The sequence below is a fragment of the Acromyrmex echinatior genome, chromosome 3 (genome assembly GCF_024713525.1).
Source record: "Acromyrmex echinatior isolate Ae372 chromosome 3, ASM2471352v2, whole genome shotgun sequence".
In the NCBI taxonomy this organism is placed as follows: Eukaryota; Metazoa; Arthropoda; class Insecta; order Hymenoptera; family Formicidae; genus Acromyrmex; species Acromyrmex echinatior.
The window spans coordinates 9,083,781-9,111,539 of NC_141854.1; the positions used below are offsets into that span (position 1 = coordinate 9,083,781).

The following is a 27,759-nucleotide window of genomic DNA, read 5'->3' on the forward strand; positions in this document are numbered from 1 at the left end:
TATATTATATAAAGTCGAAAATTATAATTATTTGATCACAATTTTTAATTAATAACGAAGAAAAATTAAAAAATTTTATTTTTTGATTCATTTCTTTATTAAAGACTATTTAATTATTATTAAATTAAGTAAAAATAATAGCCGCGGTCCGATTCACAGCGCTTTTGGAATTATTTTTCATACTTTTATTAAGATTAAATAAGGACAAATGATGCTCACGAGCATGAAAAACGTGAATCGACCTGTGACTAATATATACCTGATGTTGCGAAAATTAATCGGAAAGTAATGTTCTTAAAATTATAAAAGTCATATTTATTACATAGAATAACAGCAACTATAGAATCGAATTTTTTATCTTACGCTAACATAAATACATCTTATGTAATAAAATGCGAAATATATCGCAATATATTGATTACTCAAACTTTCTCGTTTTGTCATATTTTATTTTTAATCAGTTTAGCTGTGGTACATAAAAATATTTGTTTTCCATTATTCTTGACAAATAAAATAGAAATCCACTATTTATGCATTTCTCTATTATATAAAATACTTATATATATAATATATAAGTATTATATAATATAATATAATATAATATATAAGTATTATATAAGTATTATATAATATATATTATATAATATATAAGGTACATATGAAAATTTAATATTAACGCTAAAAAGTTTTGTGACAAAACGGAAGAAAAAGAATGTTAAAAACAATGATTTATCATGTTGTCAAACAGATATCATTGTGCGTAATCCCAAAATCCTCATTCATGTAAGAAGGATATAAGTATCGCTGACGTGGGACAACATATGTGTACCTAATGTTTTTTTAATAGATTACGTTTTTAAAACTTAGATAATTTATTGAATATTGCAAATGTCCGTAATATATGTAAGAACATTATTCTTGGATAATTTACTTATACAATCTATAACATACAGAATAAACTTACAAAGGAGCCAAGGAGTAAGGATAATAAATTAACATCAGCATATAATTGCAATGAATAAATTAATGATTACACAATGCTCGCACTTATTTAAAAAGACGTTTGTACTTGTACGTCGAGTTATTTTTCCATCATTATCGTTTATTTAAAAAATAATTATTATAGAACGCGACATTATTTCATTCTGTACAATTTATATTATTACACCTACACCTCGATAAGTACCAGGATGCTTTGCAAGCAAATTATTCATATCGACATATCTAATATTCGAGCATATCTAAGTATAGCTTATTTAATTCTAAGTGATACGTACAAATAATTCAAGATAATAGGATAAGAGGTATATAGGATACTCCAAAAATAATTATATAATTTGCATGTTTCATTTTTAAAACAATATTTTAATATGAAAATTAGTTATATTTTTTATGATCTATGTCAACTTTTTTTTAAATGCGTGTTTAATATTTTTGATACTATGTGTGTATAGATCTTCAAATACTAAACAAAATTATTAAAACTCTTCGGTGAAAAATTTTCTTATAACTTTTCATATAGTTTTTCAGTATTTCTGTAATTTTGTAATTCTTTAGACAATTTCTCAGATCTTTTATACAAGTTATAACACTTTTTAAAAGAAATAAATAAATCTTTTCTAAAATTTTGTATTTGCACGTATGAATTCTGAAATATTATAAAATTTTAAATTCATCATTTCTGAAGAAAGCTTATAAAATTTGAAGAAATTTAAAGTAGAAATACTTCTAGAAATTTTTATAAATTTAAAGTATGAATAATTTTTAAAAATATGAGATATCAGAATTTTTTTCATCAGGAATATAAAAACTTATTTATATTATGTGAAAGAATAAATAATCATCCCTTTTTAAAAGAACTTTTAAATTTCGCTGTAACTGTCGAAATAATCGCATTGAGATCATGTAATAATAAAGTAGTATAAAAATTAATGAATGTTTGACACGAACGATTGCTGTATAATTAATAGTTCATACATTGTTATAAAATAATATAAAATATAATTTTTTCAGATAAAAATTGTATATTAAAAATTATCATCATTGTCAAAAATAACAGTGTGTTATAGCATTACCGATTTATCAGTTTTTATTTTCAAATTGAATGAATAAAAATACATTTTGCATTTATATTTTTATTATAAAATGTCTAATAAAATATGAATATTAAATTTACAGCATAATAAATTAACAAAGAACATTTATTGCTATAAAGATCGTTATTTTATATATAATATATATATTGTAAAGAAATCTGAGCGTGGTTTTGAAGTTGTGATAATTGGAAAGCAAATAAATCAATGTGTTTATGTACGTTCTTTAGAATATGTTAGAGTAGATTAAATTATTAGATTAAGCTAGATTAAGTTAAGATTAAATTAAGATTCTTATATATTGTTTACATTTAAATTAAGTTTTTCTATGTGATATAATACAAAATTGTAAATGGCGTTTATGATTTTTAGGGAAACAATAAATTTACATCTGTCTATCAATAATGCAACTTAAACTTTATAACAATATTTTTTATGAATCTCAATGCAATTATTTTTGACAAAGTTACAATTTCTAAAAAATTTTCTTTTTAAAAGAAGAATTGATTCTTTAATTTATTGTGTCGTATAGTTTGTTCATAGAATATTTTTTTACATTTCTAAATCCCTTTTTCCTGAAACATTTAAATTTAAATTTAATTTAGCTTTATTCTAGCTTGAATTTCTTAAAATTTTAAATTTTTTAGGGAGCCAAAGATAATAAATATTTAAAAAATATAAGATAGAAAACAAAACCGTTTATGTTAAATAACATTACTTTAAAATCCGAAGCGCCACTACGGTCTGAGTATTGAGATGTTGAACTAATATATATATTTTCAAACAAATGATTAAGATTAATTTGGGAAATTTGAGAGGATTATTAATATTTCAGATCAATTGCGTTAATGCCGACAACCATATCGGCACGTAATTATCATTTCTGAAATTAATTCATTTGTTTGAAAATATATATATTATTCAACATCTCAATACTCAGACCGTAGTGGCGCTTCGGATTTTAAAGTAATTTAAAAAATAAATTTATAGAAAAATTTTAAATTTTCAGTATATGTAATATGTTCAATTTTTAATTAGTAATAAGTTTTTAATTATATACAATGATATGAATAACGCTAAGAATTTGAAGAACGTTGAACGAAAGTCATCATTCTATATATCTCCCATGATCTTGTTTGTACGTACCTGTAAATCAACAAAAAGCATTTTTTCTGTTAAAGCAACAAAAATTTTCTAAGATTAAAAATTCAAATTAGTGGCTCGATAAGCAAGAATTCCTATTAGTTAATTACATATGTGAGCAATATCTTTAAAAGATAATAAATTTATTAATCTACTGTTTTTTTCTAGGCACGAGCGATTGTCTATCATCGTAATCGAAAATCTAGACACGAAGTACTATTTAACGTACATCTTTTGTTTCGTGCACAGTTTCTTATTCGAAAAATATGATAAAACTATGAAAGAGATGTCGAGGACGATCTCCACGACTGTAACGTACAATCATTCGTCGACCATCAGTTCAAAATGTACTGCACCCTTCTTTTCGGATCTAATTGAACTGTATTCGATATTCTTCGCCCATGCCCGGCATTCTACATTGATGATCTGGTTTCCTACAAAAAAAGTTTTCGGTTTAGAATGAAACTTTTCGTGGAGTACGCTTATATCCGTAGTAGCATTATTTATTGGCGTAATATTGGCTTAATATATCCCTAATGCATGTCAATGTTTAATGAACATCTCGCCAATGTGCTACTCGGAATGTATTTTAAATTTTTTCATAGGCAAATTCAGAATATTTTATTAAATTAAATTTTTTATCATAAGTTTTAATGAAATTATAATTTTGAATACGCTATAGTGCAGCATTGAGCAGTCTATTCTTTTCTTGTCGAGTTTAAGACACAACCTAATGATTTTCAAATACATAGTAAGATCTTGTAATTGTTTTGCATTTTGCCGTATTTTTAAAATCATTTATATCTACAAATACGATATACTAGATAATATTCATAATTAATATTCATAATAAAATGCATTTTATTCATTTTTTTATTCCAAAAATGCATAAAATAATTTATTTTTAACGTCCTTTAAACAATCCTTTAAATAATTTTAATAATTCATTAAATTATAACAATGTATAATATTTTATTACTTTGCTTAATAAAGATCATGGTTAAGTCAATCAGAGATAAAAGTACACTACGGCATAATGTATAAAATAATATGTGAAATTTTTAATATGATCTAAAATATTGTGATATAATTTTTATTTAAAAAATATACGATTTACGAAAGATTATTAAAACAAGACGAAATTAAAGCATGATGTAGCTTTGGCAAGCAGGCCGATGACACCTTTCGACGACCGATACGTGCTGCAACACACCGGCTTTTACCGGTTTCATCTGGAGTGCGTCATTTGCTTACAAGTCACATGAACCAGTCGGTGTTAGTAGTTTCAATAAAAAAAATTGTTTATTCATACACAATACGTGTTTAACTTGCATATCACGTTGGAAATCAGAAATAAACTTATATTGTGAAAGATTCCGATAAATTTAACTATTGCTTTATACATTCGGAAATATTTGAGAAAGAGAGAGAGAGAGAGAGAGAGAGAGAGAGAGAGAGAATGCTACAAAAGCGAAAATTTTTTAAAAAGAAGTATTAACGAATTTATTTTATAATATAATATTATTTATATAAAATATATTGTAATATAATATTATAAATATAATATTATTATATATATAATATTATACGAAAATTTAAAATTACGTGATTTGAGATTTTTTGCATTCTGTAATCTTTTAAAATAAACAATCCTATTTTTCATTCTTGTGTTATTAGAAGATATTTAATATTAATTAGTATTAACTTACTTGTTGGTCGAACAAAATGAACAGCGACGACTGGACTTAAGTATCCGGGAATATTTTCATATGGATAATAGAATCCTGGAAAACCGTGTTCTTTAGGATAATAATTCATTTCGCCGATATTTTCTCGGTCGTGAGGATTTTCTCCTTTACAAGATACCCATACGGTATTTAGCTGCAATGTGAAAAAAATATGAATTGTATATTATGTGAGATTTTAATGTCACAATTTTATTTAAAATTCTACGAAAAAATTCTCAAAAAGGTACAATTGTAAATAACAATTTTTCGTTCAAATTTTCAAGTTTTTTGGAGATCCTTTAAATTTTGAACAACATATTAAAGAAATATTTTTAACATATTATAATATTTTTAGATAATATTCTTTAAAAAAATTATTATTAAATATATCCTATATATTTATTTTATATATTATACTAAAACTTTTTTGATTAAAACTGAAATTTATTTTAAATTAATCTAATTATACTTTGCCTATCAAAGAAAGGTATTCTCTATTATTTTTATGCCATATATTACGCATAAACATCTGCTGTTATGTGACGTTTAAAAAATATTTTATACCAATAATATAATATCTATACATATAACATTAAAAATACATATAACATTTCGTATAACAAGAGTTGTGTTATCGCAACATTAGTACAGAACGAAGAAATTGGACAAAAGATAATAATAATTTTTATAATTTCTAGTTCTATGTATTCGTACAGATCGAACATATCTCACAAGTATGCACATACAGACAAAATATAATTAACACATCACAATCTTTATTCTTGTTTGATTGTTAAATAAACAGATAATGCGAAGACTAATCAATAACGAAGATAAAAATGAGTTGTATCCTATTTTATTGAATGTTCTTGTATACTTTCCTTATTATAATTTTCCAATTCTTTCTTTAGTTTAATTTTTGTTTATTTATTTTTAAGCTTTAAATATAAAATTAAATTAGCGTTGAGAAACGCTAAGAGAATTCATAGACAATGCACCAATACGGGTTGCGAATCTAAATGATGAATTTTCTTTCCAATCTTCGTTCGATCCAGATTTAGTTTATCGACTAATATAATTGACTGACCGACTAACTAACCCATGAAGCGTCGATTAATTTTATATATTTGACTAAGGTCTCTGGCATATCGGGCGGCAAATTCTGAGTATTATTATAAAACTCAGGAATCCATCCGTATATCTGAAAAATAATGTTTTAAAAAGTTTTGAAAGAAACCTTATACAGGATAGCCTACATAAAGTGTTACAAACTATTATCTCTATTAAACGAATTTGTACATGTAATGTTGTAACAATCAAAGTATAGATACAAGGTGTACCATATTTCGTACTTTGTATCTACTCTTTGTATAAGCATGATAAAATTTTCACATTAAAAAAGTTTAATAATTTTGAAAAATCTTTTTCTATATAATTTTTTTTAAGTCTTTGGCTGTGATGCTGGCGCAGCCAATACGGTAGTAAGATTCTAATCCAGCTAGCAATCCAGCAGGAAAACAAGCATCGTGTGCCACAGGTTTTTAGATACTATTATTAGATTGCTTTATCTTACACATAGAAATATTCTGAATATATTATACGGATTCTGCAAACGATATTTTTAGGCTGTCTCTGTGATAATTTGGACATTTATATGTATATGGGATATGAATTCTCATAAAATTTTATGAACATAATTTTTTATGAATAAATTTACAGATAAATTAAGAAAAAGAGGTGTGTGTTGGATCCTCACAAGGACCCAAAAATATCGAGAACCCGATGATCGTGACGGGTCGGGAAGACATCGGGTCGAGTCAGGTCGGGTTCCAAAAATTTCAAGATTCTCGAAAGTATCAGAATTCTCGAAAATGTTCGGGGGAGTTCCTGAGGGAGTTGAAATTCTTGATAAAGTCAAAATTCTCGAAAAAATTTATATTTCCGAAAATTTCGACAACCCAATTGCTACTTAAAGTCGTTTTAACGAATAATGAAGACTTAACGACAGATTATTTATGCTTGATGGTTACAATTACAATTACAAAAACAATTACAAAATTTTTATTAAAACGAGTAATCGAAACGGTAATCAAATTTTCAAGAAAAACGACAGATTCGAGAATATTGAATCCATCGAGAATTTGATTCTTTCGAGAATTTCGACTCTGTCGGGAATCCTGACTCTATCGAGAATCCCGAAAGCTTCGGGAACCCGACCCAATCCCAATAAAAATTCCCGACCTGATCCGATCTATTAATTAAGATACATTTCATTCCAATCTTATATGATATGATTTAGCAAAAGATTTTATGCGTGTATTGCTGCCTTACCCTGTTAAGTTTAATGAAAATGCAAGGTGCCGAATTATTGAAACCATATTGTTGATTCGGAGAACATGGTCCCCAATTGTTTACATCGACTGCACATACGTTACCAGGTTTTGCCGGCTTGTTATAACTGCAAATTTGTTGATTTCTGCCGCCATTTGACAAAAGTGATGGATTGATGTAGTCTATTTAAGTAAATAATAGAAACACGATTGGATTATGATTAATTTATAACATAAAAAAATGAAAATTTATTTTAACGATGATAGAAATGTGAAAAGAATTTTTTTAAATATATGAAATGGACAAATTTATTAAAATAATATTTATATATTTATAAATATCATTTATATTTGATATTTATGTATTCTAAATTATGTAACAGAAAGAGAGAGAGAGAGAGAGAGAGAGAGAGAGAGAGAGAGAGAGAGGAAGAGAGTATTGAAATTAAAGGAAAATTCGAGAATTTAATTTAAATTGATATTTGAATTTAACAAAATTGGAAAAGTATTAATTATATTTCTATTGCAATAAGAATTAGCTTTTTTGGATGTGTAAATATCTTTTTAATAATTTTTTTTAATGTATTACTAATAATCAGTATTTCGTGTGTGTGTGTGTGTGTGTGTGTGTGTGTGTGTGTGTATATATATATATATATATATATATGAATAGTATATATGAATAGTATAATAACACTAATGAATTAACAGCAATGCCATTATTGAAAATAAGTCAATAGATTTCATATTACTCACTTTCCAAAAATTTATCCAAGCGTTTTGTCCATTTTTGTATATCAGTCGCATTTGATGCGCTGTACCAAACAAGTGATCTCTCATCGGGATTATCCGAAATCGGTCGGAATCCCAATCCTGATGATTTGCATTGACAAACGCAATCAAAAAATTCAAACGAATTAATTCAAGTATGTATTGTAAATAATTATTTCTATCAAATAACATAATTTTTAAAAATATATTGTCAAAAAGTAATATTAAAAATAAAAAATAATCAGATTGATTTATAATATATAACTTTTTAGACGTGTCAGAGTGATTACCTGGATTAGTACCTATAATGCTGCTACTTAAGGTCCATTTAGGTTTCTCATCGCTCAATGTGGCCAGCAAGCCTTTCATGGAAATGCTGAAAAGTATCGCGAGCGCAGCATAGAAGAAAGTGTAGAAGATAAGAGTTATGCCTGAAGGAATACAAAACCGTGAGAGAAGATTATTATCATCTTTTATGAGTTTCCTTGTATTCTGTATGTTAAGAAGAATATGAATGGTTATGCTAAGTTCTGTTACGTAAAAATGTATAATGAACTAAACTAAATAAACGATCAATAGATTAACATAAAAATGGTATATTTTTAAAGTTTAACAATCTTTTGATGCATTAAAAAAAATATGATATATAAAGAATTCTTTCATTCAAAAATTGTTAATTTTGATATTTTTATAATTTTATGAAAAAAAAAGAGGAATAAGAATTATCAGTTATTTATACTTTCGTCATTGACGTATCTGAGCGCTGTTGCGTGATCCAAATATTCATCGCGCGCGAACACGAGTGTGTGTTTAAAAACCATGTGAGAGTAACTAACGTATAAGCCCATTCCCTTTCCCACACATTTTTTTTCCTGTAGACAGATCTAAACTCGTAGTTTGGTGTTATGACCTGCTTACTTCGGTTACTTATGCAACCACACAGATACGAAAGTTTTCAATATTTCGTTGATCAAACAGAAAATATTTAAAGCACAGGGCACTGCGCCAGCACACGCTCTAAATATAGATTCTTTTTCAGAAGCAACGTGGATCGCATGATAGCGGCCAACTGCTACATCATACTGTTATTAACTCCAGAAAAAGTTCAAATATTTTTTGAAGATTAAATCCGTAGAATACTTGGATGTTTCAGCATTTGAATATTACGTAAATGTTTAAAAATTTATTTATTATTTAGGTAATTTTTATATGCATTTGCAAAAAGATATATTTTGAAGAAAAAGATTCGTTTAAATTTGCATGTAATGTCGAATTGTTGAATATTGCTTTTCTCTATCTATTCTTATCTTCTGTTATCTAACATAAAGATGGCTGTATGAAAATTTATTCTGAGACATTAGAAAAAGATAGGATAAACATTTTAAATAGTCAATAATGCTGTAACTCACAATAAATCCGCTTTGAAAGTTTTAATTTAATTATAATGTATGCGAGTAATACAAGACTTATAAAAGTATTACTGAGAAAAATAATTCTGATTGTATCGACAGAAAATACAAATAAAACGAATTCTGATCATGTAAATCAAAATTTTAATTATCCTAAATTTTAGTTTTCTTGACTAGGACGTTTAATAAATTTAACTATAAATATCTGATTTGTTATCTTTCAGGTTGAATCAGAATTCTAATCAACATAACAAGATTTTTTCTAGTGTATTTTTATTTATCATTAATAGTTCTTCAAAATTTTGTGATGAAGATATAAAGATTGAGAACATCTAGGAAAAATAAATTTAATGATAATTTTAATATTAATTATTATTATTTATTATTATTATTTTTATCTAAGAATCATAATTATAATAATTTTACTAAAACTTTATTAAAAAACAATAAAATTATTTTGAAGTGTCTCAAAGAGATGGAATGTTCCTAATTAACATTTGATAAATATACGGCGTCTATTATGTCTCTGAAATTGAGGACTTTCAAGCAAATGCTTATCGAGCTATTCTCTTATCATATCTCCCTCGAGTGTCGACGTTAAGTGCTTTAGCTTAGATTTCTTGAATCGTTCGTGATAACTTTTTCATCATGTCATTATTTTCATTTGCATAATGAACATAATCGCGCAGTGTGATGCATTAGAATGATAACAATATGCGCTACGTGCAAGTACATCATATTCAAAGTATTCAAATGACAGTTTTTTGTTATAACGTAACAAATGTATTGTGTTTCAATTTTAATATCTAAGTGTTGCTTGCTTTTCACAGGAGAATCACATACTAAAATGCGTTACACGTAGACACTTTCTAATAAAAGTCTGGACATGAGAAAGCCACTTTTGATTGGTTCGCTATGTTTTAATAATTTCTGTGAAAGAGAAAGAGAGAAAGAAATAAAAAATGGATACAATAGAATGAGAAAGAAAAAGAAATAGTAAATGTATACCCTTCTCTTTCGCAATTTTTTGTTAAAATCTATCTTGCATACAAAACTGCACTCTTATTAGATTTAGACTTGACTCTTATTAGACAGTCTCTCTAGTTGCACATAATATAGCAATAGAAATAGTTTACTTAGAAACTATCAGTTATTAATTTTTGAATAAATATATTAAACTATAATTAAATATTTTATAATACGCTAAAACATATGACAAATCGTGTGGATTAAAATCATAATATAACAAACTTTGATAAAATTTGTGAATGGAAACTTGTTTTCAAAAATAAAATCAGAGTGAAAATGCTCGTATATTTTTAAAACAAATTAACAAAAAAATATTTAAAATATTTTTAAAATAGAAGAGCGTAGAGTACGTATATATTTTAAAGATCATGTAAATGTGACACTGTAAAACTTTATTTTTGAATTAACAAAGTCGTGGCTTATTTCGAGCTTGTAGTTAGACTGACTTTAAATTAATACAATTAATATAACAATGTAAATACTATATAATAATCTAAATATAATTAATAAAATAATAAAAAAAATATAAAATTACAAACGTTTCGGCTTACAAAGCTTTCTTTAGTGTATAAAACAAAAATACATTATTAAATTAACAAACCAATTAGATAGCGCATATAATGAACTATTTATAAACCAGTGATAATGTGTCAATTCATATAAGATTTGAATGTCAAAATGTAAAAATTTTATATTATTTTATTAATTGTATTTAGATTATTATATAGTACAGGGTTGGCCATATTCGACGGAAAGATGTTTTTTTTTTTCAATCATGGGAAACATCGTTACTCGATCTAACATCTCTTTCCCATGATTGAAAAAAAAAACATCTTTCCGTCGAATATGGCCAACCCTGTATTTACATTGTTATATATTAATTGTATTAATTTAAAGTCAATCTAATTATAAGCTCTAAATAAGCCACGACTTTGTTAATTCAAAAATAAAGTTTTACAGTCACATTTACATGATCTTTAAAATATATACGTACCCTACGCTCTTCTATTTTAAAAATATTTTATACATAAAACACTTATTTAAGTAGAAGTTTACAAATATACAAAAAATATTAAATTATAATAAAAATAAATATTGCAAGCTTTTAAATAAACATTGAAAGAAAAGAGTTAAACTAGACTCTATTCTAAGTATGCTAGTCTTCTTCCTTTAATTCTTTTCCTAACAGAATCATGATTCTATAGAACGGACCGGTTTTAGATGCGTGAAGAAAATGTGGGTCTTTTATTTATTAAGTTGCACCAGAAGCACAGTGATATCATCAAACGTGTCTGCGCTGTCTGGCTTTGGAGTTTCTGTTTGGCAGATTGAAAGTGAAATTTGTCTGTATAAGATCGAGAATGCGAATCGGTAAAACATATTTCAGGACAGTACACTCGAGGTTGCAAGATAAGGCCTGAAAGCTATAGATGGAATGTACATAGCACGAACACGATAATACACGTGACCGCATGTGATCGGGGATGTTATCATCATCCGGTTGTTGATCTACAACTACATAGTACTTTCGATTATGATTCTTCACACAGCACATTTATCCTGGAAACATTTTTAGGACATAGGTTGTCCTTTGGAAGGATATTCCTTGAAAGTATGTGCTGTATGAATCGCAAAAACCAGGAAATTCGCAAAAACCAGGAAATTCGCAAAAACCAGGAAATTCGCAAACATCTTAAGAAATCACTTCGGAATTTCGATTAAGCTGAATAAATAACATTCCAATTTTTACTAAAGCAGTTTAAAAACGCACAAAGAGGAAAATTAAATCGAATCGTTAAAACGTTTTTTTAAAATTGTCCGTCATAGAGATAGATGTCTCGAGAATTTCTACAAATGTTCCAATGAGTTTCGTTGCGTTTAAAAGATTTAAAAGCACTGTAGCTTAAAAGAGATTGGCTAAATCTTATTTCAAGATCATTTTAGATGTGTATTTTGAGTGTATTATTAATAGAGCTCTGTGATTAGTTTATGATCATCTTAAGATTATATTTAAGACAGTATTAAATGTAAGAACTAATTATGAATACCGATCTTAAATTAAATTACGATAAGAGAGCAGAACAATAAGAAAATTGTAGTTAAAAATCAATTCATGTCACGCTGGTTATTTCTAGGTGAAATACGAATAAGAAAGAAATATTTGTACACGCGAATTCCTTCGAAAGATTCAAAGATTCTTTTTAAATAGTTTCATGTCGGATTCTCAGTAATGTAAATGTCATACGATTTGTATCGCGTCGTGCAAAAATTCAAGAACAAAATTTTATTTCAGCGAAACACCATTTCCTTTCTTTTTTGTTGAAAATTCTATCCGATCCTCGATTGCATAGTCACACGAGAATTTAGCGACACTGAAACCGCGTGAGAATTGGATTTGATTAGCGTAAAAATTTACAAATGGAATTGTATGTATATAGTATACATCCATGTTACAGTCGCGGTAAAGAATACAGTAACGCACTTGCTAATTTATCATTCGTCGGATATATATGCGGAATGCAAATTTTAAAAAGTCCTTATGAGTCAGATATTCTAGTAAAATAATAATTTGACGTATGTTAAACTACTGTTAGTTAAGACCTGCATAATTTATCCATAAATTATCACTTAATTAATAAATATATACAATAATATTATTAGGTGTTGGAATTAATTCGTAGCGTTTTACAAGTGATGGGAAGTACTTTCATTAATGTATTTTTTAATGCTCATGTGAAATAAATAACATTCTTTCATTAAAAACGCTACGAATTAATTCCAACACCTAATATATAAAAACAATTTAAAGAAGAATAAATATCTATTGTATTTTATATTCAGTATTTTTCTTTCTATCATACCTTAAGATATTGCTTATTTTATAATTATCGAGATATTGTAAAATATAAATATAAATGTTTCCTTAAGAAAAGATTCGTTCGTCGCGAAACACCTGTTGAATATCACTGCGTCGACCTCGTGCTAATCCACATAACATATATATCCGTGAATGATCGCATAGCCAGAAACCTGGAAAACAATTTTTCTGCGTGCTTGATATATATATTCACACTCATCGTCAGTCAATCCTCAGTAAACTATTTGAGCTGAAAAGTATTTCATGTATAAAGAAGCACATTCTAATCACATAAATAGAGCGAATATCGGATGTCATAATTGTCAATAATGCGGTCACGGTAATATATAATTTGATCGAAAACATGTATTTCTTGTGAATACGCTACTGGTGACTGGTTCCTTATTTTCCTTCTTGTACAGAAGGAAAATAATGACATGATGACATCAATTTAGTGAAAAAATAGTATATTCGTGATAAGACGTTTGAATTATCTTGTCACGGGAATCTTATCGTCGAAAAATGACATTTTCTTAATGAATAACATTGACAGTATATAACATTGCCAGCGCATAAACTTTATAAATTATAAATGTTATTACATGTAACTTTTCTTTCATTTTAAGGAATAAAACATTTTCTGTCTTTCTTGAAATATTTATGTATTTGAACATAAAAGTTTTTTTTTAGAGAATAGAGAAATACATTCTTTACTCAAATAGAATTTTATTTTTATCTTATAATTTTTAAATCAATGTTTTTACTTTTATTAAAATAAATATTTATAATAAATATTCGATAATTTATGTATATTTGGACATAAAAAAAAATGAAGATTTTTCCGCATAGAAAAAATAATACAATCTGAAGATATTAAAATAGAATAAAGATATTAAAATAGATATTATTTTTATCTTAAATTGTTTTAATAACAATTATTTTAAATTACTAATTATTGAGTTTTTATTTTGATAAAAATTGCTTTAAAAGTTTAAAGTTCCAAGCGCATTATGTAAATCGTAAGATTTATTATTTCGAAGAACATTTGATTGCGTCAAACTTTACGATAATCAATGTCAATAGTACATGCAAACACAAAAAGTAAAATTGGTAAGAATAAGAAATAATGACCAATTTGAAATTACTCATAGAAATATTTCATTGAAAAAACAACAGATCCTAAATGTGAAATTAATTAAAGATGCATGTGCCGCATTAATCAACGTCGTCATAATCATTATCGTAATATCGATGCAACAAATTCAAATAAACGATCGAGCGATCAGACTGTATGTGAAAAGCGAACGGCATTGAATATATCTTTCGACGATTGTTTTACATACAAAACATGTTTGTGATCAACGTTTCTCCTAAAGCACATTGCGACACGTTTCACCGATTTCTACTATATTCTATTGCGCAACTTTTTCAAAGAAGATGTTTGGAATCGATGTTACTATTCAAAAACCAAAGATCCGAGATTATAATTTACTCGAAATCGCGCTATATTGATTATCCTTCTTCGAATAAAACAATCGAAAAGTCATCGTAAAAATTAGAAGAGATATATTTATAATGTTGATAGAGTTCGTTTGATTGTAACATGACAAAATCGACTTACTAAGTATAATTAATAAAATACACATTCATTTAATTAAAATCAAGGTTTTCAATTGAAATGAGTAAAATGTTGCAAGACTGATATTTTTGACGAAGACTTATTGTTAAAGATAACATCAAATCGATTTCGTATATTTTATGAAAAAACGTTTAGCTAATTGATTACATATCTGCAAAAGCAATTTACTTATATGTACTTGGACGCTTTTGAATATATTATTTTTAGCAATTGGCATACATGCAATAATATTTGAAACGTTGCCCTAATGAGGACACCAACATTAATATAGCTTTACGTCAATTAATAAAATTGCGCTCATGTTGCTAACGTAATTGAAGACAAATGAAAAGTCATGGATAATAAAATTAATTGGAATTAAATTAATAATTTATTACAATCATGAGATTCGTGATAAAATATTTCGACATAACTTATTTCTCGTCATCAGTTTCTTCGAAAAGAATCTTCACAATCTTATAATATAGATATCTTTATATCAATTACTTACACCATAAAAATGCGTTATTGTATTAATTTAACAATTAATTATTATATCATTGTTCCTGTAAGTCTAATAGTGGATACAGCTTTTGTCATTATTTTTATCTTGATTTTTATTTACATAATCATTCATACGTCTAACATTTTACATGTGTTTAATTTATTATTATATCATTTCAGCTAATTATATGGCTGATGAAGACAAAGTCAAGAAAGTTCTGCCATGAATTTTATGCTTGTATTATTAATTTAATTACAACTAATTTTAAGCTCGTTATACATGACTTTTCTTTTTTCTTATTTTATTAAGCTTTACGTCATTTTCATATTTTTCAATGTCTGTTCCATAACTATATATTGGCTGTATCGATAAAAAAATAATACGCAATTTAATTTTTTGTATGTATTAATTATAATATTCATTGATTGAATTACAGATTATATTAATTGATAAGTATTCTTTCTAGTAAAAATTATAATTCATAAAAACAAAACTTTTTTGCAGGGAATCAAATTGAGAAGATAAAATATAAATAAGCCAACTCGATTGCTTTCGAATTAGTTCAAATTCAAATTGTTACTAAAAGGAAGACTTCTCAAAGACATTATAAAAAGGCCAAGTTTCTTGTGAGTCAAACAAGACTTTCACAAATCGTTCTACATTATAAGTTACATATGTATCTCAATTAAGAACAACTATCTTGCGAAATGCAATGAAGGACGTATTAAGAACACGGATTATAGAATAGAATTTTATTTTTTCAGCTTACGAAGAGACTTGGTTTACACTAAATTTCTTAACCACATTCATCCTTCCACACTGCGCAAAAAAATCTAATATTATCTAACTTTACCTACAATTTTCACTACACCGCAAATATCTTATTCATGACTTTTTGAAGAACACGGATTATAAAATCGCGAGAGACATAAATTCCGAGTGCATTTCGTAATATTCTACAAAATTCAGTGAGTAACATCATTAAAAATATATAAGAAAAAATTGATAATGTTATTGATGAGAAATATATGGTCAAATATAATACATTAACAGACACACTTGTATAGTGCGTTCTCAAATACATTCTTCAAATAGAATCTTAAAAATCGCGTTTTGAAGGATTATAAGGACAACATTTTGTATCCTATAAAGAAAGGAGAGAAAATGTTTTCCAACATTCGTGAACGTCTGTGAATTTGCTAAGCATGAATTACTCGAAGCGCGATTGACATGATTCACATCTTAAGATTTGAAAGAAAGATAGCGTGCTGAAGCGGCCAAATGCTCCCTTCGTTGTTCGCTATATGTTACCATCACCGATACTTATTTCCGGTGCTCTCTCATACTAGCCAAAACGTGAGACTCAGGGTCGGCTGCTTCTAAGCAGTCGCCAAGAAGTCTACGTAAAACATTTTCAGTATGTGTATATACGTACATGCACGTGTCACTGTTGGATATTTAATTTTCAATAACTCCTTCATTCATATAAATCAAATAAAAAAAGTATCATTATGTGTAATCAAAATTAATTTAGTTAATTCACGAAATTAATTTGTAAATTCACTGAATGATTAATGATTAATCATTAAATATTTATTTTTAATCCATTAAATTAATATTCATTAATAACTTAAGAAATACTAAGAATATTAATAAAACTTTTCTATGCGTCTAAATATAATATTCTTTCTTTTCATTCTTTAAAAAAATATCGTGATAGGAATAATATTTTACAGCAAGTGACACAGTAATCGTTTCATTTGTATTTAACATTGCAAAGATATTATGATTCACTATTACGTTACTATTGTGTCATCTGTGTCTCTTGCTGGAAAGCACCCAATATCTGACTTCCCAGATAGTATAAAGAGTTCAAAAAGAATTCAGTCCTATCATTAATTCTGAATTCATTTTCAGATATAAAGAGAATTTTTTTTTAAAGTTCCGAAAAAAATTCTTCTTACATTTGAAAATTAATTCAGAATTGATCACATACGACTGAATTCTTTTTAAATTCTTTTTGAACTCTATGTTATCTGAGTTCTTTCGATAACGCTAACACTACGATACGTTACTACTTAATGCATTAATCGTTTCGACTAAAATTGCTCTCAAGAAAAATATCAGACTTGTCAGAAATTTACGTGTAAAAATGTTATTCATAATATTAATAATTTAAAAAATTTAATAAAAAGTTCTAATCATGAAAAATTTAGCATTCAAGTAATTTATTAAAAATAGGTAAAAATTTGGAAAAACAGTTTAATATATTTAATAATAAAATACAAGCATATTTGCTTTAATGTATATAATAATACGGATTATATGTACTTATATATATGTACTTATATACAATAATATAAAATAATTGTGTTTAATATTCTTTAGTCAGAATAATTTGTATTTGAGACTCTCTATCGTGTGTTTTGATCATACATTTAATTCTAACTGCAGAAGTATGATTTTTATCTCACATTCTCGTTACTCTCTGTTTGATGTAATTAGGCAGAACAAAACAATAATATAAGATGTAGCTTATAAATTGCTTGCGTGCATGAACATAAATACTATTATATATATTTTTAATTGTATGCATCATAAATATAGATACCGCATTTAAATGTTTCAAAAATAATTTGAAAAACAAAATTATCAATATGTATATGTATGAAACAAAATATGAAAAAAGTAGGAGGAGGAGAATGTCACTCCGATTAGCGGAGTGACATTTAATGAAATAGATGTCATTATATCGTCATGCTGTTTTTGAGATAAGATTTCTGCATATCGATAATCTAACACTGGAAGATAATAAGATTAAGAATCAATTTTATTTGAATTGAATATGATCACAAACTTGTCCTGGCATTATACTATAAAAGTATCATTATATTCTTAATTGATTTACTGCAATTCTTAAGAAATATTGATCGTAAAATTTTATATGAATCATAAGAATTCCCTTGTTGAACAGAAAAATAACAATTCTTTTAATATAATGTCGATAATAATACGAATATAATTACTATCGTCCTTGTAATTAAATACTTTTCTACAAGGAATCATATTCTCATAGAAACAAAACCTTGTTATTCAATTTCAATGTAAAATAATGCATTCGTATTTCCACTTTTAAATTTAAATCGATGTTAATCAATAGAATCCTTTACTAACATTAAAATGTTCTCCTAAATTTAAAAAAAAAATTAGAAATTGTCAAATCTCAATATTAAAATGCAAAGTAGTAAATATTAATCTGAAATAGTTATATAAAAAGACATTAGCATAGTAAAATCAGTTTTAATTTTACGCATAAAATTTATCATCTATTAATTTAGCTTAATTTATTTTTAAACAGTTTATAAAAATATAGTATGTGATTCAAATTTTCTGTCTTAATTTTATCTTATAACGTCGATTTTTTTTCGGAATGTGAGTACTGATTATGCTGAGGCATAATTAAAAAAAAAACTACAATGAGAGAAGTGAGAAATCTTTCAAAAATTTTTTTATAAAATTCTAATATTAACATCAGTATAACATAATGTTTCAATTTATACATCATTTTTCGAGCAATAACGAATAAAACTTTTAAGTTCTTTCTTATATGTATCCAATAGTAATTACTTTACTCAACTATTTAAACATCTAAGTATTTGAATACAGATGTTTGAAATATTTAAAATAACTTACCCCATTTTTTAGGTGTATGACCACAGTAAGTTCCTTCTATCGGATTGTGGAAACTATGGCGAATTATTTGCCAGCGAGTTCTAGTATCAGGTGCTCGCATATAATCAAACTCGTAGGTACCATTTTGCACTTGCTTGCCGCGGACACTCATCACGACGAATACTATCGACTGCTCTTTGATCGGTCGATTGACTGAGATAGACTGAGATATAGGCGGGTCAGTCTTGTCAACCTTCACGCACCGAGCAACTCATGCGGACTGATACGTAGAGATAGCGGGAAACGCAACGCGATTGTACTGGTCTTCACACTTTGCCTGAACTGGGAGAGCTCGCTAGCAATATGTAGGTAGTGAGTATACGGGCGAATGAGCAAGCGAACGGGTGAAAAACGAACGGTCGTCTTGTGGAGGGGCAAGACATTCGTGTGGGCATGATGTTAGGCAGCATGCTGTGTGCTGATTTGGCCTGTTGAGTTTGGCGCGGCGAAACTTGATTTTGAGAATTTCAGGGAGAATATACAAAGTGGATCGAAATGCTTGACGTTATCACATTACAAATATCATTATTTGTTTTTATCTGTTATAGAAATAGCTATTGACGATAAAGAAAAATGTTTTCATAATCTTTTTACTCTAGCATTTTTTACCATTTTGGTTTTATAACGTTGATGATTTTCATCTTTTCCATTAATTTTGAGACATCTGAAAAAGATTACATTTTTTTTATGAATCGAGATAATTTTAAAGATATAGTATTGATGAGATCGTTAAAAAAGTATAATTTTTTTCAGTTTAATTAAAAGTATTGTTTAATTTAATTCTTTTAACAACCTTTTGAATACTTTCTTTTATTACTCTTTTATTTATGAAATAAAAACGAAAGTAATGCAATTTTATAATCTCTGTGATATAATTCTTTGTACATACAAAAAATTCCTCGATTGACTTTATTTTATTAAAAGAATTTTTTCATTGAAAATGCATAAAAAAGGAATATATTTACATTGCACATACATTTGTGTTTTACATTCGTATCGGCCTTGAATTTTAAATTTTTATAATTTATCTAAACATTCTAGACAAATAAAAAAATTATTCTCTATTTAATTGTGTGATTTTATTTTCATTTATCGTTCAGAAGAATTTTGATTAAAAAAATACAATTTTAAAAAATATAAAATTTTAGAAATTTTAGAATCGAGAAATTTGTAATAAGAATCATGGCGCTGTATTTGACGATGTAAAATAGAAAATTACTATTATTAATATACTTCTGCTGTTATATTCTTGCACAAACATAAAAATGCGAATTTGATCATACATAAATAAAATATTAAAAAATATTAAATAGATATTCATTTTTATTGCACATATTTCGAATTTAATTCCGTATATTATTATTCAAAGTGGCTGTATTCCTTTCAGTTCCTATATTAGGGATATATATATATATATAAATATATATATATATATATATATATATATATAAAATAAGATTCTAATATAGGAACTTAAAATTTTTTATTTAATTGCAACCTTTTCAATTATTGTTGTAATCAAATTTGTTCGAAAAAATCGATTTTAAATAACACAGGCACTTAAAATAAAATTCATTATTTGATCCGTAGATTAGACTACTATTTATACATATATTAATGCTTTGAAACTGAATCCAATATCCAAATTGTTCCATCAAGTTACAATTTTTTTATTGATAGAAAATAGCTCGATTTTCTAATATTTTTAGTCATTTATAGTTTTTAATATGCTAGTTAAAATAAAAGAGACAAAAATAAATTCGACAATCATATGCACGCTTATAAAGTTAATATGCAAGTAGTAGATTAAATATATTGAAATATCGAACTATTTTCCGTCGAAAGAAAAAAATTGTGACGTGATGGAGAACAATTTAGACTTTAGAGCATCAAAATACATAAGAATTGTCTAAGCTACGAATAACAAAATTTTTTATTGTATGCCTGTGTAATTTTTCCTTCATCGATTCTGTAAAATTATATAATTATATATATATTATTGAAAATATTGAAAACATGTTGGAAAATATAAATGTATAAATATAGCCATATGTGACCTACATATAATTTATATTTAAATATAACCAATTATAAATTATGTTTAGATGATCACCTGTTCATGAAAATATGATATTAAAAAATACGCTCTTCAACGTTTAAATATATTCCGTCTAAAATCGTCTAAAATCGTCTAAAACCATCTAAAAAATGTAATACATTATTTAAAGCCTTATTATTTTGCAAAATATTGCTTAAAATAAAAATTTACAAATAACTTCATTACTTAATTTTTTTAAAAATCTTCTTGCTGTATTTTGATTTGCAAATTTCAGCATATTCTGTATATACATTAAAGAAGTAAATTCTTGAAAAAAATAATTTTTATATTATATTCTTTGAATCTGTTCGAAGCGATTTGAATTCGTATTATCAGACATGGCTAAAAAATAATAAATTATTGTATCTAATAATTGTAATAATGAATTTAATATACGTAAGAATTATATATCTGTAATAAAACGATTTGAATTCATTTTTTTAATTCTACGAAATTCGAAATCTATCAAAAATAAGGAATAGATTCTCGAAACATCAATACGATGAAAACAATAAATTATAATAACTTTCTAATGTAGAAATATAATCTGAAATATTTTATTAGTCATTAGAAATGGCAAAAAAAAACGAATTAATTGTAACATATGTAAGAATTTTTAATATTGAAAATAATATTAGAATTGAATTGTGTGCGATGGAATATCGATAGTATCGCATCTACGTGACGTCATTAAAACAAAAATGGCTGCTACGAAAGATCTGGCGGGATTTGGTCGAATTCTGCGAATAATTAACAATAGATTGATACACATTAATTAATAAAATTTGAATCATTATAATGAAATAGAAAGGAAACAGATATATCTTCATAAATTATTAATAACATGCAGTTCCATTCTGAAAGCGGGTTAGAGCTATTATCGAGATTTAGCGAGAAATCACGTTCAATTAACCTCGACGACGTTCTTTTCTCAACTGATATCAGCAATAAGAGCATCATAGAGATCACCGGGGCTTCATCCACTGGAAAGACTGTATTATTGTGCCAATTCATAGCAAAATGTATACTACCCGCGCAATATAAGGAGATCAAGATCGACGGATGTGATGCTTGTGCGATACTGATCAACACACTTGGCCATGTACAGATGAGTAAGATAGCTGAACTAATGACGTCCATGGTACGTAACGCATATCAGGTAGCTAATGTACAACCGTCAGCCGAAACGATAGACTACATAATAAATCAATCTCTGGAAAATTTAACAGTGATCAACTGTTGTAACAACGATCAACTCCTGCTGATTCTGCACACGCTTGAAAACGAGTTTGTCAGCAATAAAAGAATCACTTTGTTAGCTATAGATAATATACTGGCATACTATTGGCAGGCAAGGAAAGAGAATCTACTTACTATGAATTATTATGCTATAAGCTTACTCAAAATCATTCGGTCTCAAACATCTCAGTTTCACACAGTGACAGTTTACACTAGATGGGATGGACCAGTGCCCAAGTACGAATCATATGCGGAATGTACAGATACATTAGAGAGGACAGGTGTAAATTATAGACTGCAGCTTAGTAAAAGTACTAGAATTCGTGAGTTTATGTGTCATGTACAATTTACTAATAATGTAAAACAGATTTATTATACAATCTCTGATTCTGGTATAAAATGGATGAGATAATAAATATAAATTGAAAGTAAATAAGTTTCAGTAATTAATTGATGAAAGAAGAACCTTCTCCACTATGTCTAATGGATTTAACAGTCTCGAACCTGCTATTGTTATTTGGCAATTTGAATTAAATAATGATATAATTTCTTTAGTTTCTCTTATTTCTTCTGGTGTTATACCTCCAATGACATAAATGATAATCCAATTGTTATCACATGGATGATGTTTTATTCTTCCTTTAGAAAATAAGCTGTCAAAGATATTCAAAACTAGATTTTCTTCAGAATTTCTTTAGGAAAACTGAGACAACATCCATTTAATATAATATATATTATAATAATAAACATATAATATAATATATTATAATATATTATAATAATGCATAATATAATGTAGATGATAATATAATATAATATATAAACTTACTTGAATCCAGCAGAAATAAACGAAGGTGATCTCTGATGTAAATCAGGAAGTTCATATTTATCTGGCTGGAGTATATCTGTTAATAATTGTTGCAAGATGCCGACACGTCGAACGATTTCTTGAGAACTTGATTTAGACATCATAGAACTGTAAGAAATATTTAAAATGCCACTATATATTTTTTATATTCATATTTGAGCAAATATGAATATTTAAACACGTAAAATATAAAATAAGAATTAGAATCATTCTAAATCCGAATATATTCAATTTCAAAATGAATTTTATTTTTGTAAATATAAATATTAAAAAATGTGTAATATGCATATACAGACATAAATACATATTCTATAATAATTATGTGTAAATTATATATAAGATATGTATATATCTTTATAATTTCATACGTATAGTTATGTAGAGACGCACGTTGCTGTGCTATTTCATGTAACGTCTTCATAATATGATTCGCTATTTTTACAGATGTTTCCTTTATACTCTCAGTCTCTGTAACATCTAATTTAGATATATATCAGTATTATGTTGCAAATTATTATATTACACACTTATTACTTATCTTTAATTATTCAATAAGCTCAAACATCTTAATGAATTTATAATCTATATTTTCATAATACATTTATATAAAAAAATTTAATAAAAAATTAATTTCTTTATCTCTAATTAAGTTGTTGATAACTTTATCTATGAGATCTTCCAGATATCTCATTTATTTATGAGATATCTGAGAGATAACTTATCTAGAGATGACGAAATTGACCATAAAATAAAATAAAAAAGTTTAATATAATTTATATTTTTTACATAAAATTATTATCAGTGTAATAATATTTTTAAGCATATTTGATATATATTTGGTATATATTATGAATAAATAGTTTAATATATTAGGAAGATAAAAACAATTTTGTATAATTTAGATTAAATACAATCAATTTTATATACAGAATAGATGTTATTTTTCATTGTCAAATTTTATATTACTTATTATATATATTCTCGGATTTTGTTTTATATTTGTAATATTAAAATATTTTTTATAATATGTTAATGATTTATTATTTTTGTATTTTATAGCACATTTTACTAACCGAAAAGCGATAAAGTTTGTTGATACACTGACATCTTGCTGTTCAGTATATTTTCTTTTAATTTTGTAATGTCCTCAAATATAGCATCAGTGATCGCTTCTTTCAACTGTTGCTCTTGTTGAAGAGAGAATTGTATTTCAGTTCCAACTAACGCATAAATGTGCACCAAAAGTGCCAATATATTATCTGTATCTAGGCCTCGTTTTTCGCGCGTTTTTATTATATTGCTTAACTGAAAATATTCGAAAGAAATCTTATTAAAAATGATGGAAATATTGAGAGTGTAAAAGAAACTAAATACGATATTTACTTGCCCAAGCACGCTTGTAGAATCACGACTCACAGCTATGTTTTGTAAAATTAATTTCTCGAGACTAATTAATAAATCTAATCGTGAAGTCTTTTCTGATGTTAAGGCTTGTATAATTCCCAGTACCACCTATAAAATAAATAATATTCAAATACATGTTTTTCTAAATTGTTTATATGATATTAAGAAGAGAAAATTATACATATCTAGAAACCATTTTGACTATCAAAGCAAAGCATATATTAAATTTTAATATTTTATTATTAGGGTACACATACTTGAAGCTTTTTGCTTGATTCTGATATAATGTGAAGATCATCTACATCTTTAAATTTATTTACAAGCTTCTCTAAACTATGTGCAGAAATTCTCGTTGCTAATTTTGGTTTCAAGTTTTCTCTTAGTTTTAAATTTTCTTTTGATGAAAGTATGTCGATAAGTATTTTATTCATAGTAGCCAATACTTCCTTTTGTTTTTTTGTGATTAATATATTCATCAGCGTTTTATCATTGCTAGCCAAGCATCCTGGTACATCGATAAATTCCTTAAAATATAAAAAATACTTTTATGCAATTTTCATGTAATAATTGACAATTCTATAATCTTGTTCATAATATTTAAATGAGATATGTATATCACATATTATAATGAGCTATTATACCTGTGGACCGCAAAATAGAGGAGACATATTTATTGCAACGTCATTGTAATGATGAGGTAAATGAGGTAAAGTACACAATATTCTGGATAGCAACGATTCAGTATTATTACTAGTGGAAGTACAAAGATCTAATACTCTATCGACAAAGATTAAAGATACTCCCTTTCTCTTTGTAGCAACTAAACTCTATATAAAATTAAATATTAAAGTAAAACGTTTAATATTTTTAAAATCTTTGTTGGTCTTTTTTAATTGTAATCATTAGAATTATTCTTTCATAAACTTACGTTTCTACGATCGATGGCTATTGGTAACGTTTCTAATTTTTCAGCAACATATTCGCTAAATTTTCCAATTGAATAAATATCTTCTTTCAAATTCAAATATGTTAATAAACTGTTGAACAAACTCACAAAATGATCAACTGCATACTGTGAATTCTTTAACAATGCATTATTTAATGGTGATAATAGATCACTGAAAGGTGGTGTTACAAACAGACCATTGTCAATTAGACTAATAAAAATTGGTCGAAATAGTATTGTCACTGAACAGTCCTATAAAAATCAATGTATAATAATAAAATTTTAATAATATATAATAAACTTTATATAATAATTTAAAGTTGGAAATTGGACTTGTATATTAAACGAATAAGTACTACCTGCAACTGTTGATTAGAATGCATCCAGCTTTTTACATCTCTCTTTAATTTGATATAATCTGTTCTATCCTCTAGTGACACTGAATCCTCATAATTTAACACGCTTGAATGTGCAGCAGTAATAATTGTGCAATGTTCAAATGCATTTTTCTCTAACATCATCTTAACTGTACGTTGATAAAAAGCTAGATCAGTAGAAGTAGAAATAATAACTACCTTTTTGCAATTCTGTACTTTGACATACTGTAACAAATTGCATAATAAATTAATTATTTAATTATGAAATTTTTTTGTGACAAATGCATTTGCTAATCACATACACGAAAGTTATACATATCCAATTCATGAACTGACATTGCACCAGCATCCTTAAAGAAGGAATGTATCTTGCCACCAGTATGCCAGTGAAGGCATTCCGTTGCTGCATGATCTATATAGACCGCAGATTCACTTACAAAACCAGCAATATCATGCCAAATATCAGCAAGAAATTGTTCCACATCATTAATGGCTTCCATTATTCATTAAAAATATAGCATACATGAATGAAATGATTTTTCACTGTTACTTTTAAAATGAGTTCGAAATTACAAATTATTGTGTATTCAACATTCAAGTAATATATAGTAACAGTATACTAATATTGTTCAATGAGACAACATAAATTGTAACATAACGATATTATTTAGTCATCCTTATTAATTGTGCAAAATAGAATTCAACTTCTTTACATCATACAGTTTAAATTCGTGATAGTACATTATTTTTTTATATCAAACTTTAAATTGCCATGGTTAAATAGCTGACTATAAATTATAAGACAGGAGCAATATAGGTTGCTGCTAGTTGAAACTTCACGAGTGCCCCAGTGCCTTAATGTGTCATTCCAGCTTTAGACATAAAACATGGATAAAAAAATACAATTCACTTGGCATTATTAGAGAGAAATCCAAAGAAACCTAAGGCTCCTGACAAAGTCCATTCTTGATCCCTGTCTTTTTTATATTTTTCGTGAAATAATCGACCATACCAGAGAGAAACCTAAGAGAGGCCATGCTGGCCTTCTTCCCATTACCGTCGAAATCGCCGTACACTACCGCCAATACATTTTTAGTTTGGAAACTACATGACTACATACATTTTCTGTCACTGTCGATAAAATCGTATCGTCGAAAGTGGTTCGTCACTGTAATACATCCTCAGGATAGAAGCGAGTTAATTATCTAATATCCATAGGAGGGATAGTTTAATGGGTTTTTGAACGAAAAAATTTTAATTCCGCATCTGCTACATATGTAAATAAAAGTTGTTGAATTTTAATAAATGAAACTGAAAAAACAAGTTAATTTAGTGAATTTTATTTTATATATATCATTTATCTTATAATATCTTATAAAATTACAAAGTTATGTAAATTTTCAGCCAGTATTTATCAAATATAATTACTAGTATAAGTCTCTAGCAATTATAGAGACTTTTAATAAATTCAATCTTTTCAAAACATATATTGTCAATTTAAGATATAATTTAACAAAAATGAGGTATAGAGGCCCTCCACCACCCCCGCCAATTTTATCGGTGGTCCTCTTTTTTTTGTAAGTATATTTACATAAAACAAACAAGCTACTAAT

The 27,759-nt window shown here is 26.7% G+C and overlaps 3 protein-coding genes across 4 annotated transcripts; 1 reads left to right on the plus strand and 2 right to left on the minus strand.

The window, feature by feature from the left end:
* Positions 1-73: 73 nt before the first annotated feature.
* On the minus strand, positions 74-19,718 carry LOC105146416 (sodium/potassium-transporting ATPase subunit beta-2). Its single transcript, XM_087404771.1, has 8 exons — positions 19,176-19,718; positions 8,355-8,495; positions 8,050-8,166; positions 7,295-7,476; positions 6,063-6,164; positions 4,946-5,117; positions 3,556-3,670; positions 74-3,239 (listed from the first exon to the last, which is right to left on the minus strand). The coding sequence occupies exons 1-7, from the start codon at positions 19,324-19,326 to the stop codon at positions 3,558-3,560; spliced, it is 978 nt and encodes a 325-aa protein (XP_087260897.1). The 5' UTR covers positions 19,327-19,718; the 3' UTR covers positions 74-3,239; positions 3,556-3,557.
* A 2,254-nt stretch (positions 19,719-21,972) lies between these two features.
* Xrcc2 (X-ray repair cross complementing 2) lies at positions 21,973-22,987 on the plus strand. The gene has a single exon (XM_011056528.2). It carries the CDS (start codon positions 22,157-22,159, stop codon positions 22,961-22,963), a length of 807 nt encoding a protein of 268 aa, XP_011054830.1. The 5' UTR covers positions 21,973-22,156; the 3' UTR covers positions 22,964-22,987.
* Positions 22,854-27,206, minus strand: LOC105146345 (sec1 family domain-containing protein 2). Of its 2 annotated transcripts, XM_011056529.2 has the most exons (10): positions 26,449-27,204; positions 26,129-26,371; positions 25,752-26,021; positions 25,465-25,650; positions 25,081-25,347; positions 24,803-24,931; positions 24,493-24,724; positions 23,788-23,896; positions 23,381-23,527; positions 22,854-23,204 (listed from the first exon to the last, which is right to left on the minus strand). In XM_011056529.2, the coding sequence occupies exons 1-10, from the start codon at positions 26,644-26,646 to the stop codon at positions 22,991-22,993; spliced, it is 1,995 nt and encodes a 664-aa protein (XP_011054831.1). In that variant the 5' UTR covers positions 26,647-27,204; the 3' UTR covers positions 22,854-22,990. The 2 variants fall into 2 exon arrangements, with proteins under 2 accessions (XP_011054831.1, XP_011054833.1); XM_011056531.2 differs by lacking the exon at positions 22,854-23,204 and having other exon boundaries at positions 23,389-23,527; positions 23,810-23,896; positions 26,449-27,206.
* Positions 27,207-27,759: the final 553 nt, after the last annotated feature.